The sequence below is a fragment of the Scardinius erythrophthalmus genome, assembly GCF_964197995.2.
Source record: "Scardinius erythrophthalmus genome assembly, contig: HAP1_SCAFFOLD_55, whole genome shotgun sequence".
Taxonomy (NCBI): domain Eukaryota; kingdom Metazoa; phylum Chordata; class Actinopteri; order Cypriniformes; family Leuciscidae; genus Scardinius; species Scardinius erythrophthalmus.
This window is the reverse complement of record NW_028296538.1, coordinates 316,569-333,642: the sequence shown is the minus strand read 5'-3', so window position 1 is coordinate 333,642 and position 17,074 is coordinate 316,569. Positions and strand designations below refer to the sequence as shown.

At 37.8% G+C, this 17,074-nt stretch overlaps 1 protein-coding gene across 1 annotated transcript; it reads left to right on the top strand.

Moving 5' to 3' along the window:
* Window positions 1-2,778: 2,778 nt before the first annotated feature.
* Window positions 2,779-3,708, top strand: LOC308686247 (putative inhibitor of apoptosis; the record flags this gene model as incomplete). Its single annotated transcript, XM_081394620.1, has 1 exon — window positions 2,779-3,708. The coding sequence occupies one exon, from the start codon at window positions 2,779-2,781 to the stop codon at window positions 3,706-3,708; it is 930 nt and encodes a 309-aa protein (XP_081250746.1).
* Window positions 3,709-17,074: the final 13,366 nt, after the last annotated feature.

Sequence of the window (17,074 nt, the reverse complement as noted above, 5' to 3'; positions counted from 1 at the left end):
TAAATAAATATATATAACATACACAAAACATTTCTTAACTAAGCAACTGTTTCTTAAATTATCAGACACTCACCGCACTGATGTTAACATCACCATATATTGTGTTTTCTACCATGATTGTAGTAACTATTGTACCACCATTCTTCTGGGCAACTGTTAAGTTAAGCTGATTAGGGTTCTGAATTAATGGCTGTCCGAATGTTGTAGAAATATTATGCTGTCGTCGTTGTGGAAGGTTGTTAGGCTGTTGATTTGTCATGTTTCCAGAATGTGTTTGAACGCACAGCGTTTGAACGTCGCCATCTGTTAAAAAATGAACAATTAAATACACAACCAAAAACCATGTAAACATTATAGTAAAGCTTATTGAAGATTGAGAAACATATTGACTACTAACAAAGTAAATTATACATCTTTTCCTACGTTTGATATTCTTTTTTCTGATTTTTTTCACTATGGACTTGATCCTTTTTAATGCTGTTTTCTCTCCATATTTATTCTGTAGTTCCTCTACTGTGTCTTCCAACCTCCCTGTTGTTCTTCTCCTGCTGTGTTAACTAAAGACAAACAGTTAGAAGAATAAAATGTATGTACAATAGCAAAAATAAAAGTTAGTCATTAGTTGTTAGGGTTAGATACACCTGTAGACACATTCACACACCCGTTCGCCTGTTTTCATTTAGCATACACCAGAGTTCAAACATTCACTTTTTCAAAGGGTCGAATGATTACACGGTCAAAATTTCTCTTTTTAACATGAGAGTTAAAAAATGTACACGAGTCACGACGCATTGCATTATGCACCTGACCTGCCGGCTGATGAAGTATTTATTACATCAAGAAAACATGAATACAACACACTGCACTTGGATGAATACATTTATTAGATTTATTTAATAATATTACCAGTTCCATATTATCTTTATATAAGACATATAAAGACATCTTAAAAATAAGACAAAAAATGATTTTATTTTTTAAATTTGACTTTATTTTTTAAAAAAGCACATCTTTGCATTTCTTCTGAAACAACCATTTTTAACATCATTATCGCAACACTTATCGTATTGCCGGCTGGGATTGTAATGTTTTGTATGCCGTTTTCTTTACACTCACCCCGGATATCTGTTTCCTGCAGTTAGCTGTAATGTTAGTGAACTCTAGGTCTTCTCTTTGTTCATATACGACAGTATTCGCATGAATTGGCTTGATTTGATAAAATTATGTTTTAAACCATCATCTTCACTTGAGACATTTACATTATACCGTCCTAGTTTTTAAATAGCGCTAAAATGTATATTTTAACCCTTTATGCGGATATGCCGCACAAGGTTCTCTGTTCTCTGGTTCTGTGTTTTTAAAAATAAAGACAAGGATACCTCTTTCTATAAGCGACCCTTAAAATCTGTGCATACAACAAAACACGTGTAGGTGTACGATGATTTATCAGCAAATCACTTTTGTTTGAAGAAAAACTTCAATCAGCTGGTGCTTGATAACTATTGAAGTTATGATGCGATATTTATCACGTTTTAATTTTAACTCAATACTCTATGAACTTTAACATCTTGTTGGTCAAATTAACTTAAAGCCTGCGCATCCTAGCTACTTTCTAAATGTGTGTAACAGAACTTATGGTGAACAATTTAGCCATATGTTTTAAACGTGTAATGTTTAAACAAATTTTGTTACTGGACTGAGTGAAAATAATAAACTTCTCTCTGGCGGCATATGCATAACTTTTCCATGACGCTACTTCTGATGCAATGTGGCTTTAATTTACATAGTTATTTACGGCTTTCCTGATGACAGCCCCCGTGCATCCTACACAACAGGGTGGGCTGAGCTCTTGTACTGATAAATATTTCAGGACATCGCACGCTCTAGCTCTACTCTAGCTCTACTAGCCGTGGACTGCTGTGCTACTGCAACAAAAGTTGAAAGTCCTGATTGCCAGAACCTGACGCAAACTTCCGACCCAAAAACACAAGGCTTGGATAATTGTCCCTCAAGGACTCAGGAGATTCCAGGAACATTCCAGGAAAATTTGAAAAAAATTCGAAAAGTTGAAAAATGGCGACGCAAAACCTGATGGAGAGCGACTCCCCATCCAGTTCTGGCGATGTGGGGAACAAGTATCATCCGGCGTGTGAGTGCGCCACGGGGAAAGACTGTCGTTTAAGAGATATGTTAGACAGTATGTTTAAAGATCATTTTAGAGGCCAAATGGTTGGCTTGATGCACAGGATTATCGACGCTGCGTGTGGTATGAAAAACAATTGTTAACAATTGTTGAGTGCATGTAGTGACGAATTCGGAGTCATAGAGATACTCGCTATATGGACATTTGTAACGGATCTCTGTGTGTCACTGGTGTCAAAAAATGCAAAAACAGACGTTGGTGAAATAGTTGAAATTCTGGTCAACAATAGCCTAGAGAAAGACATGATCACCTGCAGAGATTTTCTATTCTGGTTAGACCATCTGTAAATGTCTTTCACTCAAATTTCTTCACTACTTTAATGTATGAAAGTATAATGTTGAAATAAAATTTTTTGGTTAAAAAAAATGTCTGAGCTCATAATATTTTGAATAATTCAATATTTCAATATTTGTTTTCTGCATTTTATGTGCATGCATGTGCAACCATTTACATTCCAGACACGCCCTGTGGTCACATTTTTATGTCTTCACCCTTTTCCCCGCTTCGCAACGTAGCCATTCTCTTTCCGCCCCTGCGACATCCGTTTCAGGCCAAACGGGGGAGTTTACTTAAACATGGATATGTCTCACCAGCAACCTCCGGCTTGTCACAATCCTGGCATGCGTTGGGAACAGGAACGCCTTGACACCTTTAACAAATGGACTCTTGCTGCATTATCTCCGACCGAGCTTGCCAAAGCTGGTTTCTACTACCTTGGCCAGGGCGACAGAGTGGCTTGCTTCAGTTGTGGAGGCCAGCTTAGCAACTGGGAACTGGGAGATCGTGCAGTATCAGAACACCAGAGGCATTACCCCAACTGCTGTTTCGTTCGAGGTGACTGTGCAGATAATGTATCTTTATCTAGCCCTTTCAATGTATCGGCAATGCAACGGTGTGAAGAAAGGTTGCTCACATTTGTCTACTGGCCCTCAAGAATAACTGTTCGACCAGAACAATTGGCTAAGGCTGGTTTTTACTATGTTGGTCGTAATGTTGACGTGAAGTGCTTTTGTTGCGATGGTGTACTCGGATGTTGGGAGTCTGGTGATGATCCATGGGTAGAACATGCCAAGTGGTTTCCAAGATGTGAATACCTCTTGCAAGAAAAGGGCCAAGAGTTTGTTCATCAGATTCAAGCAAGATTGCCAAGACTATTTGAGCAGCTATTGACTAATGGAGACAGCGACTCAAGAGAATTTGTGAGAGAACAAGAGAACAATCCTGTGGTGAAGTCTGCTTTAGAGATGGAATTTGAGTGTGGCCCGACGCCCCAGACAAATGAAGCTGCATTCCCTAGTCAAGATCTTTCAGACTTGCCTATGGAGGAACAGTTAAAAAGACTTCAAGAGGAGCGCACATGCAAAGTTTACATGGATAAGGAAGTGAACATTGTCTTCATCCCCTGTGGTCACCTAGTTGTGTGCAAAGAATGTGCACCTTCTCTGCGCAAGTGCCCCATATGTAGAGGATTGGTCAAAGGCGCTGTCCGTACTTTCCTAATCTAAAGTTTTCCTATCATTTGCATTTAACTTAATAAATAATAAAAACAAAGAAGTTTATTATTTTCACTCAGTCCAGTAACAAAATTTGTTTAAACATTACACGTTTAAAACATATGGCTAAATTGTTCACCATAAGTTCTGTTACACACATTTAGAAAGTAGCTAGGATGCGCAGGCTTTAAGTTAATTTGACCAACAAGATGTTAAAGTTCATAGAGTATTGAGTTAAAATTAAAACGTGATAAATATCGCATCATAACTTCAATAGTTATCAAGCACCAGCTGATTGAAGTTTTTCTTCAAACAAAAGTGATTTGCTGATAAATCATCGTACACCTACACGTGTTTTGTTGTATGCACAGATTTTAAGGGTCGCTTATAGAAAGAGGTATCCTTGTCTTTATTTTTAAAAACACAGAACCAGAGAACAGAGAACCTTGTGCGGCATATCCGCATAAAGGGTTAAAATATACATTTTAGCGCTATTTAAAAACTAGGACGGTATAATGTAAATGTCTCAAGTGAAGATGATGGTTTAAAACATAATTTTATCAAATCAAGCCAATTCATGCGAATACTGTCGTATATGAACAAAGAGAAGACCTAGAGTTCACTAACATTACAGCTAACTGCAGGAAACAGATATCCGGGGTGAGTGTAAAGAAAACGGCATACAAAACATTACAATCCCAGCCGGCAATACGATAAGTGTTGCGATAATGATGTTAAAAATGGTTGTTTCAGAAGAAATGCAAAGATGTGCTTTTTTAAAAAATAAAGTCAAATTTAAAAAATAAAATCATTTTTTGTCTTATTTTTAAGATGTCTTTATATGTCTTATATAAAGATAATATGGAACTGGTAATATTATTAAATAAATCTAATAAATGTATTCATCCAAGTGCAGTGTGTTGTATTCATGTTTTCTTGATGTAATAAATACTTCATCAGCCGGCAGGTCAGGTGCATAATGCAATGCGTCGTGACTCGTGTACATTTTTTAACTCTCATGTTAAAAAGAGAAATTTTGACCGTGTAATCATTCGACCCTTTGAAAAAGTGAATGTTTGAACTCTGGTGTATGCTAAATGAAAACAGGCGAACGGGTGTGTGAATGTGTCTACAGGTGTATCTAACCCTAACAACTAATGACTAACTTTTATTTTTGCTATTGTACATACATTTTATTCTTCTAACTGTTTGTCTTTAGTTAACACAACAGGAGAAGAACAACAGGGAGGTTGGAAGACACAGTAGAGGAACTACAGAATAAATATGGAGAGAAAACAGCATTAAAAAGGATCAAGTCCATAGTGAAAAAAATCAGAAAAAAGAATATCAAACGTAGGAAAAGATGTATAATTTACTTTGTTAGTAGTCAATATGTTTCTCAATCTTCAATAAGCTTTACTATAATGTTTACATGGTTTTTGGTTGTGTATTTAATTGTTCATTTTTTAACAGATGGCGACGTTCAAACGCTGTGCGTTCAAACACATTCTGGAAACATGACAAATCAACAGCCTAACAACCTTCCACAACGACGACAGCATAATATTTCTACAACATTCGGACAGCCATTAATTCAGAACCCTAATCAGCTTAACTTAACAGTTGCCCAGAAGAATGGTGGTACAATAGTTACTACAATCATGGTAGAAAACACAATATATGGTGATGTTAACATCAGTGCGGTGAGTGTCTGATAATTTAAGAAACAGTTGCTTAGTTAAGAAATGTTTTGTGTATGTTATATATATTTATTTATGTGTTAGTCCATAGGGTGTGGAACTTTGCACAACTATTTACACACATACTGTTTTTGACACATAGTGATTGTGAACATTCCATTTTTTTTTTTTCAAATAATACATCTCTTTCATTTTGTGCCGGATGTTAAAAGGTATTTGTTAATAACAATTAAAAACTTTAAATCAACATGAAGCCATAATATTAATAAATAAAATATGGTTAAATTACAGTACAATGACTTCCATAATATTTTATTTTATTTTATTTACAAAGTTGTGTGTCGTGAGTGAGACCTCGCAAAGATTACACCAATATTAGATTTCTTGTTGCGTGGTTGCACTATATGCCAGAAGCTTAGTCATCAACATCTAAACTAAACATTATCATGGTTTAGTTGTATTTTAAAACAATGTTTTTTCTGTTTTTTCTGATTTTCATTTTTCAGGTCGATATTTGTAGAAATAAGCAAAATACATTTATAAAAACAAGTTAATGGCCTTGTGTCAGAACACACCAGGTCTTTTTATTGTAACTTTGAAAAGTGTAATACAGTATTTGATTTTTTACAAATACCGAAACCAATGGGCCTAAGCCGTTGACCCCTGGAGTTATGACTTCTGAAGGCCTCTCATGTGTAGATTCGCTCGTTGAAAAAATTGTATTTTATTAGCTAAAATCATTGTCTGTATTCATAAAATATGTCCTCATGGGTGTAAAATGACCTCTGCCAATGATCTGACTTATCCTCGTAAGCGAAACATTTCTTATCTTTATTTACATGGGGCGGGTAAGTCCAAGGAGGCTTCCGTGTCGTTCCGCCATCTTGAAACACTATAATACCAGAGAGGGACAAAAAGCGCTAGCCTAACTCAACACGTTTCATCATCAACACCACTATAGTCAACAACCAAATTATGCCTTAAAAACGTTTTAAGTATTACATTAAAAAGGTGTAATTGACAAATATTGTAATTCTGAATTAAGTAATAATTATAACAAAAAGTTGAAATTACAATTATGACTATGCGTCATAATTATGAGATGAAAAGTTTAAATGATGATGTACTAAATTGAAATTATGATAGATAAAGTAAATATTCCATAGTGAAATTTTCTGAATTCTATATAATTGTATTTGTGAAAATGATTCAGTACTGAAACAGCATTTATGAGTTTTTATGTATCTTCTGCTTGTTTCTGCAGTTCGTGTAGGCCTCTAAGACTTGTAGGCCTCTAAGACTATGGATAACTAAAAATGATTATTGAATAACATGAATTTTGTTGACAATGTAAAAAAAAATTGTCTTCCCATACCGGGAGTCGAACCCGGGCAGCCTGGATGAAAGCCAGGAATCCTAACCGCTAGACCATATGGGAGACAATGATACTGCCCCGGCAAATTTGAAAGGCTGCACTGCACAGTACATTATAATGCAGGATCATACTTATGCCGAGCCACGGGAGAAGGAATCCTCATCGCCTAAAAGCTAACATTTAATTTATCGGTATGTAAATAAATATCAGGATAGCTTTTCCCCATGTGGAAAGATCTAATGAAGGAGAAAGACTTTGAAAGGGAAGTTGCCTGATTTCTTCTCGACAGGCAAGTCAAAGGTATGGTCTAAATTACAAGCAAGCTTTTTTCATTGCTTGGTTGTGTAAATCATTATATAGCTACCATAACAGTACAAAAACATGTATCGTTAAACTCAATGAAGCGCTATTGGAAGCCATGTTGTCATAGCTTCTTGACACATTACGGCTACCGCAGTTGCAACACGCATTTGAAAAAGTGAGTAGATGGGAGAACCACTAGATGGGAGAAATTCTTTTGGGAGAACTAACTTGTAGTTGGGTCTTTAAAAAAAAAAAAAAAAAAAAAAAAAAAGCCTCCACAATCGAGGAGGTCAAAGGGCATGCTTCTGCTATAGATAGTATCATCAGCTCTCCCCAAAGTCTATTCATGCGGCCAGCAGACAGATTTTAAACACCGATTTTACACTTCTACATATATTTTGAGTAGATAACCGATAGTATATTCTCAGTAAAGGGTTTCACCCTGTGTGATTCCATACTGATTAAGGATAGTTCGGGGAATACAAGTTAAAATGATCTTATACGATCGTATACTTATACATTGAATTATGACTGATAAAATTAAATATTCGCTCAAGACCAACTTTACTTATGCCGCGTCAGTGATTTTGCAGATGATACAACTTAGTCTAAATAAGAGCAATGTGGAGTCCTCGGATTTCTTAAAAACAACACAACAACAAAACATTGTGACAAACTTTGACAACATCTAAGATGGCCAAGCACAGTTTTTCAACAATCAACAACTAAACGCTGTTTAGTAAAAATTCTACTTTAGGTTACCGTTAAACAAAATCAAGAAAATAAATAGAAGATATGATTTTAATAAAACTTTAAAGATTTCTTTAAATTTTTTTTTTTTTTTCTTATTCAAACTTGTATGATTATGCTTTTAAATGAATTTAGTATAAACTCTGGATGTACTCTGTAAAAGGCGTTAGCAGACTTACTGTGACATTGTCCCCCGAGACTCATCTGGTCTGATACCCTGTTTCCTGAAGCTTCAGATCACACTGTGGTTTATCTCTGAAGGATCTGGGGGCTGTAAGGTGTTTTTGTTTATATATTAATTTAGCTAAAACTTTGTTTACATTTTAGTAACATATGTTATTAATAATAATTTAATTTAAAATAGAGATTAGTTTATTTTTTAGAACTGTGTATGTGTGCACAAAATGATATTAAATGATTTATTTATTTATTTATTTCATTTTGAAAATGTACAAATGTAGATTTCTGTGTTTAGGTGTACGGTACAAAATTCATTATAGCTATGGAAAGCCCCCACCATAAAAACTGAAACTCCGCATGGACAAAAAAAATGAGATTTAAAACGACTAAAAAGTACAGTTTTTCTACAATCTAAAGTTTTTGAACAGACAGACATTGTTTAATAACAATTATACTTTAGGTCACCATTAAACAAAATCATTACAGTAATCTTCTAAAAGATAAATAGAAGATATGAATGTATTCAAACTTTAAAGATTTTATTCAAACAGACTTTTAATTTTAAAAGATCATATTTAAACTTTTACGATTATGTTTTGAAATAAATTCAGAAAGATGACGGCACGCTAATTTACCGGAACCTGTCACAGACACACGTACGTACGCACACACACACACACACACACACACACACACACACACACACACACACACACAGACAGACACAGACACAGACACAGACACACACACACACACACACACACACACACACACACACACACACACACACACACACACACACACACACACACACACAGGCACACTACTCTGGCTGGAGAGGCATTCAGAAAAAAACAGTGTTTTTGTTTTACAACTTTTAATAATGTATCGAATTTAAAAACATTATTACGACTTTTAATAATTGTATTAAATTTAATAAAAAACATTATTACGACTTTTAATAATTGTATTAAATTTAATAAAAAAAAAAACAAAAAAAAAAACAACATTTTATAAAGATATCATTTAAACTTTGAAATAAATTTAGCCCTATTGTCTCATTCTGATCGCTGAATAAACCTAGGAGGAGAGAGAGAGAGAAACACTGACATTTATGTTATATTATTTTAGAATCTTTTCATTTATACTTTTTAAAGAACAGTATGTTTTCAACTCTTTTTTGTGATAGGTTTTAGTATTTAGTAAAATCCTTATTCATTTTATTCTTTTGTTTCTCTAAAACTGAATTAAATGGTTTCAGTAGATTTTTGCTAAGATATTATTGTATATCATTTGTGTGAAATATAAAACATGATTAGGGACAACTCTCTTTTTTTCTCACTTCTGCTGTTACCTCAGGAATGTGGAGGGGATCATATCAGATGCTGACACATTTCCTAACACCACTTGTGATGCCATATAGCCAGACACACACACACACACACACACACACACACACACACACACACACACACACACACACACACACACACACACACACAAACACATAACTGAAACGGACAACAAATCTAGTCTAATCTAGACTTTCTGTCAAAAACATATGTCTATCACAAACACAGAAAATACACCCAACTCGTGTGCACAAGAGATAATAGTTGTGTGACACAGTCTTCAAACTTTCTGTCAAACCAAATGATCTACGACTAGCTAGGACAATAGGGCAAACCATAACAACAACATATGCCGGAAAGACACCGGTAGATAAAACTGTCAAAACACATGATCGAACGGTCGATAGGACAATCCATATCCATATCTATACAAGCCAGAAAGGGCGGGACAAGTCAACGGTCAACCGGAAGGGCGGGGACCAGATGTCTTATCTGGGGGGCGGGACCGGAAGCCATCAATCATTTTGACACATGCCACATTATAAGTACTACTACTGGCATATTTCAAGATATGTCTAGAGTGTCTATATAATGTATATAGATCTGTATATAGTGCAAGTTGCTTTCAGTTAAAACAACTCAAACATGCATTTTAGTCTGGGACTAGGTTTAAGCCTTGTCTGTGAAACCGGGGGATAATCTAATTACAAGTATGTGGTGAGGGGGGCTTGGTTCAGCGAGGTCTGCAGCAGGAGAGAGAGAGGAGACGAGCGGTGTAAGTGGGTCAAGTGCAAAATGACAAACACCTGTGTCTTGTTGCAGTGATTGGCTTAGAAATAGGATAAAACCACTGAGGAATGGGAAGTGAGCAGAGAGAGATTGGACTGGAGACTCGTGCAGAAGAGCGAGAGACCAACTGTGTTTAGAAACGGAAGGCTGATTGCTTTGATCTAAAAAGTTTATACTGTTGATGTGCATACAGTGCGAGTTTGTTTTTGTTGATTCAATAAACGCACGAGTCCAAGTATGCCAACCCTGTCTTCTTCCTTCCTTACTCTGGTGCCGAAACCCAGGAAGGAAGAAGAAACGCAGCTGCTGTCATTCAGTCGCTTGTGGGACTCCTCCAAGAACACCATCAGGCATGCCCGGACATGAAGGACGATCAGGAACGACAGTTCCAAGCCCTTGTGCGGGCGCAGCAGGTGGACCACAAGCTATTCCAGAGCTGGATGGATCGGGAGGTTCGGGCTGGGGGAACTCCAGCTGCTCAGGCCCCGCCTACCCACGTGCCGTTAACAAAGATGGGTCCTCAGAACGACCCGGAGGCTTTCATCGATCTCTTTGAGAAAGATGCCCTGGGTTTGGCGAATCCCTGCCATCAGTTTCTCTCTCTCTCCCCTCCCCTGTGGTTTTCCACTCTCTCTCTCTCCCTCTAAACCGGTCCCTTTCCTTAAGGTTAAACCCCCCTCCTCGAGCCCTACCCAGATGGAGGGATGTCCAGCTTCGGAATCTCCAGCTGGCCAGAGAGGACCGCCGACGGAGCTGGCCAGTATGGGCGCAGCGTTCGCTTCCGTTCCTCCACTCTCTCCATGTCAACCCATTGACCCACTTCCTGGCACTAGGGTGGCATGGAGGTCTGGGCCAGCCTGTTGGCATTGTGGGGACCCGGGACATTTTGTTGACAGGTGTCCGGTGATTGAGGTGGGGACCCTCTTTTGGGTCCTGAACGCACCGCAGGCTGCCACCGATCTAGCTTGCTTGTAACAAGTACCTGTGAGTATTAAGGACTGAAAACTTGGTCCATATATCAAACACACTTGCATGAATTAATATGAAACTCGGTACACATATAGATCTCATCGGGCCGAACAACTTCCGCACTCTAAGTTATTAGCTCTGCCCAACAGGAAGTCGGCTATTATGGGTTGTTTGAAAAATGCATGCTGTGGAATTTGATGTACTCCTCCTAGGAAATTCATCCAATCACCTCCAATCTCGGTGTGCATGAAGTCAATACATTGAGGATGCTAAATTGCAGACGGATTTTTGATATCTTGAACGGTTTGGCCGTGGCGAGGAAACAAATTTATAGCGAGAAAAGAGAAACAGGAAGTGTGTTATAACTTCTGCATACATTGACTGATCTTGATAAAACTTCAGCAGTGTGTTCGTTGTAAGAGGCCGATCACATTGATATGAGTATTGTGAGTCAAAGTTATAGTGCCACCAACTGGCAGCAGGAAGTGTGTCACTTTCAAAATGCTTTGAAATCACCCTCTTATTTTTACCCGATTTGCTTCAGACTTTATGTGTATAATGTAGACACACGGCAGATGTAGACCTGTGAAAGGATTATTGATATCTTATATACTGTTGCCGTGGCAATGCTTCAAACTTTAATATTCTTTTTTGATGCTTTTGAGACTCTTGGCATGCTTGAAATTGGATGAAACTCCACAGACACATCACACTTATTAGCCAGTAGACATGTGAAAAGTTTCAGAAACGGGCGTGGCAGGGGGGCTCAACAGCGCCCCCTTGACCGGTGTCTGAAAACTTGGTCCATATATCAAACACGCTTGCATGAATTAATATTAAACTCAGTACACATATAGATCTCATCGGGCCGAACAACTTTCCCTTGGTCAAGTTTTATGCCAGCCCAACAGGAAGTCGCCTATTATGGGTTGTTTGGAAACGCATGCTGTGGAATTTGATGTACTCCTCCTAGAGAATTCATCCAATCGCCTCCAAACTCAGTCAACATGAAGTCAAGACATTGTGGATGCTAAATTGCGGACGGATTTTTGATATCTCGAACGGTTTGGCCGTGGCGAGGAAACAAATTTATGGCGAGAAAAGAGAGAGACGAAGTGTTATAACTTCTGCATACATTGACTGATCTTGATGAAACTTCAGCAGTGTGTTCGTGGTAAGAGGCCGATCAGATGGATGTAACTATTGTGAGTCAAAGTTATAGCGCCACCAACTGGCAGCAGGAAGTGTGTCACTTTCAACATGCTTTTGACAAAAGTGGGGGGGTTAGTTTTACCAACAGTTACAAAAATCAGTATATATATTGGTCTCACCGAGCCGGACAACTTTCTAATTTACAGTCATTAGCTCAGAGCAAAAGGAAGTCAGATATTTTGGTTTGAATGTGGATTTTTTGGATATTTCAGACTATGAGTTTTTAGCTACTCTTCCTAACTGGTTTATTTTATTCACACCAAACTTTTTCAAAATGATAAAGATACATTAAAGATGCTAAATTGTGAACGGATATTAAACATCTCAAACGGTTTTGCTATAGTGAGGGACTAAAGTAATGTACAAAAAGGAAACACTAAAAGCCTCATCTTCTAAAAATGTAATTAAACACCATTTATTTCTATATAAAAGTATAAAAATATCACAACTAAACCCATTTTATTCTTTTTCGCCAACTTAAAAATGAAAGTAAAATATGTTCGTCCGCACTGACATTGATAGTAGTTGAGCGAGCGTTTCAAATGAATTCCTATGGAAGTAGGAATTAACTGAAAAACGTTCACTCTGTTCTGCTCGTTCCTCGCCGTGGACGCGCACCGTTATGAATGCCCGTGCAGCCATGAGCATTTTAGTTTAATTTTAAAATTAGCGCCTTTCGGGGGGTGGATTGCTTGAAATTATTTTACAAAAGCACAATGTTGTGATTTATTGTGACTGTACACAAAGTTAACACTTTGCAGTTTGAATGTCGTCCTGTATAATGACGGAGTATGTTTTTATGTGTCCACTGTTCAATCGCGCCCACGCCACACACACACACCCACACACAAACACACACACGATTTACTATCTTTGTGGGGACTCTCCATAGACTTAATGGTTTTTATACTGTACAAACTGTATATTCTATCTCCTCACACTAACCCTACCCCTAAACCTACCAATCCCAGAAAACTTTGTGCATTTTTACATTTCCAAAAAAACTCATTCTGTATGATTTATAAGCTTGTTTACCCATGGGAACCTCTATTTAGGTCCCCACTGTGACACGAGTCCCCATGAGTCTGTGTGCATTCAGGTTGAAGTCCCCACCGGGATAGAAAAACATGAACACACACACACACACACACACACACACACACACACACACACACACACACACACACACACACACACACACACACACACACACATTCCAGCATTGCAATCTTGACATCGCAGCCTGTTCATTATAGCCTTAATAAAATATAATAATAAAATAGTTAACCTAACATATAAAAACTAGATTAAAAAGTTCGTCGAGACAAACTTTAAGTTGGCTTGAGAAAGCTGGACCAGAAAGTTTGAAGAAGTTTAAAATAGTTTGGAGTTTAAATTAGTTTAAAGTTTAAAGTAGTTTAAACATTAAATCAGTTTGAAGTTTAAAGTAGTTTAAAGTTTAAATTAGTTTAAAGTTTAAATTAGTTTAAAGTTTAAAGTAGTCTAAAGTTTAAATTAGTCTAAAGTTTAAATCAGTTTAAAGTTTAAATCAGTTTGAAGTTTAAAGTAGTTTAAAGTTTAAAGTAGTTTACAGTTAAAAAGTTGTTGGAGGTTTTCTAGTGAGTTGCTAGGGTGTTCTGGGTGGTTGCTATGGTGTTGTTAGGCGGTTGCTAGGGTGTTCTGGGTGGTAACTATGGTGCTGCTAGGCGGTTGCTAGGGTATTCTGGGTGGTTGCTAGGGTGTTCTGGGTGGTTGCTATGCTGTTGCTAGGCGGTTGCTAGGGTATTCTAGGTGGTTGCTAGGCGGTTGCTAGGGTGTTCTGGGTGGTTGCTATGGTGTTGCTAGGCGGTTGCTAGGGTGTTCTGGGTGGTTGCTAGGGTGTTGCTATGGTGTTCTGGGTGGTTGCTATGGTGTTGCTAGGTGGTTGCTAGGGTATTCTGGTTGGTTGCTAGGGTGTTTTGGGTGGTTGCTAGGCGGTTGCTAGGGTGTTCTGGGTGGTTGCTATGGTGTTGCTAGGCGGTTGCTAGGGTATTCTGGGTGGTTGCTAGGCGGTTGCTAGGGTGTTCTGGGTTGTTGCTATGGTGTTGCTAGGGGGTTGGTAGTTGTCACAGATGGTTACTATGGAGTTTTCATAGAGTTATTAGCATGATCTTGGCATGATTTAGCATTTAACTAATTGCTATTAGCATGTAGCTATTCAAGTCAAGTCAAGTCATAACAATGTAGATTGTCTCAAAGCAGCTTTACAGAGATAAGCGTATAATTTAAGGTAACAGAGATTGTTTCGGCTTTACAGCAGAGTTAAGTTATTTCCATCTAAAGTTAGTTTTAATTGATTTGCTTCCGTCGCAATGATCATTTGTTATTAAATTAGGGACCATTCTCTCTACACAGACTTTAAACGCGAACCTGTGAGAAACGCTGATGGCGTTCACATGCGCATTCAGAATGGGTTCTATAGTTATGTGCATTTGAACATACGCTGGTTTGGAATTCCCTACAAGCCAAGCCTAAACAAAATACTTGTCTTTCCTTATAAATTTTGATAAGGAATTTTATTTTATTTGTTGCTTTGGGGTAGGACCGCGAGACGAATTTTCCCGACAACGCCTTATCTGTAGAGTGGTAGTGGGATCCTCCATAGGGAGAGACTAGTTGGCACTTCAGCACTGCGTTGTCATCGGGTCCAGGCGAAGGTCCTTCATCAGATCTGGATACGGCCTGGATCCGGCAGGCTGCAGGAAAACCTCGGGATAAACACAGACACTAAAATTAGCGTAGATGCCATTCATCTCATGATGTAACGAGTACATCAGGATTTTTGGGAAGTGTTCCCGGTTCCGGCTGACCTACTATATGCAGCCTAACATTAAATTATAGAAGTCTATAATGTATTATGTGAAAGCTAGGTGAAAGAGATGTGTCTTTAATCTGGCTTTGAACTGACAGAGTGTGTCTGCTTCCCGGACAATGGTAGGAAGACTGTTCCAGAGTTTTGGTGCTAAATAGGAAAGGATCTACCGCCAGCAGTCGATTTTGATATTCTAGGTATTATCAACTGGCCGGAATTTTGAGATCGTAATAGACGTGACGGACTATAATGCGTTAAGAGCTCGCTCAAGTAATGCGGAGCTAAACCATTCAGTGCTTTGTAAGTGATCAGCAATATTTTAAAATTGATGCGATGTTTAATAGGGAGCCAATGCAGTTTTGACAGAACTGGGCTAATATGGTCATACTTCCTGGTTCTGGTAAGAACTCGAGCTGCTGCGTTTTGAACCAGCTGTAGTTTGTTTATTAAGCGTGCAGGGCAACCACCCAGTAGAGCATTACAATAATCTAGCCTTGAGGTCATGAACGCATGAACCAATTGTTCCGCATTTGTCAATGAGAGCATATGGCGTAATTTAGATATATTTTTAAGATGGAAAAATGCAGTTTTACAGATACTAGACACGTGACTTTCAAATGAAAGATTGGTATCAAAGAGCACACCCAGGTTCCTAACCGACGACGAAGACTTAACAGAGCAGCCATCAAGTGTTAGACAGTATTCTAGATTATTACGTGAGGAAGTTTTTTGTCCAATAATTAGAAACTCTGTTTTTTCAGAATTTAGAAGTAGGAAATTACAAGTCATCCAATTTTTTATATCCGCTATGCATTCCGTTAATTTTGTGAATTGATAAGTTTCGTTAGGTTTTGAAGAAATATAGAGCTGAGTATCATCGGCATAACAGTGAAAGCTAATGCCATGTTTCCTAATGATATCTCCTAAGGGTAGCATGTACAAAGTGAACAGCAGCGGTCCTAGTACTGAGCCTTGTGGTACGCCATACTGAACTTGTGATCGATGAGACATCTCATCATTTACTGCTACAAACTGATAACGGTCAGATAAGTATGATTTAAACCATGCTAGTGCATTTCCCGTAATGCCAACATAATGTTCTAATCTATTTAAAAGAACGTTGTGGTCGATGGTGTCAAATGCAGCACTAAGATCGAGTAACACTAATAGCGAGATACAACCACGATCGGATGATAAGAGCAAATCATTTGTGACTCTAACGAGAGCTGTTTCGGTACTATGGTACGGTCTAAATCCTGACTGGAAATCCTCGCAGATATCATTTCTTTCAAGAAAGGAACACAGTTGTGAGGATACTGCCTTTTCTAATATCTTTGACAGAAATGGTAGATTCGAGATCGGCCTGTAATTGACTAATTCTGAAGGATCAAGTTGCGTTTTTTTAACAAGCGGTTTAATCATAGCCAGCTTAAAGTTTTTTGGTACGTATCCTAGAGACAAAGACGAATTAATGATATTAAGAAGAGGATCTATGACCTCTGGAAGTATTTCTTTCAGTAGCTTAGTCGGTATAGGGTCTAACATACATGTTGTAGATTTAGATGATTTAATGAGTTTAGTAAATTCTTCCTCTCCTATAGCAACGAATGAATCAAATTTTTCCTCAGGAAGACTACAATGCACTGCCTGATGTGATACTGTAGTAGACGGTTGCATAGTTATAATTTTGTCCCTGATATTATCAATCTTATAAGTGAAGAAGTTCATAAAGTCATTACTGCTGTGTTGCTTGGAAACTTCGGTGCTTGAAGCTTTATTTTTCGTTAGTTTAGCCACCGTTTCAAATAAATACCTAGGATTATGTTTATTTTCTTCTAATAGGGTTGAAAAATAAGCAGATCTAGCAGCTTTTAAAGCCTCTCTGTAAGTAATTGAG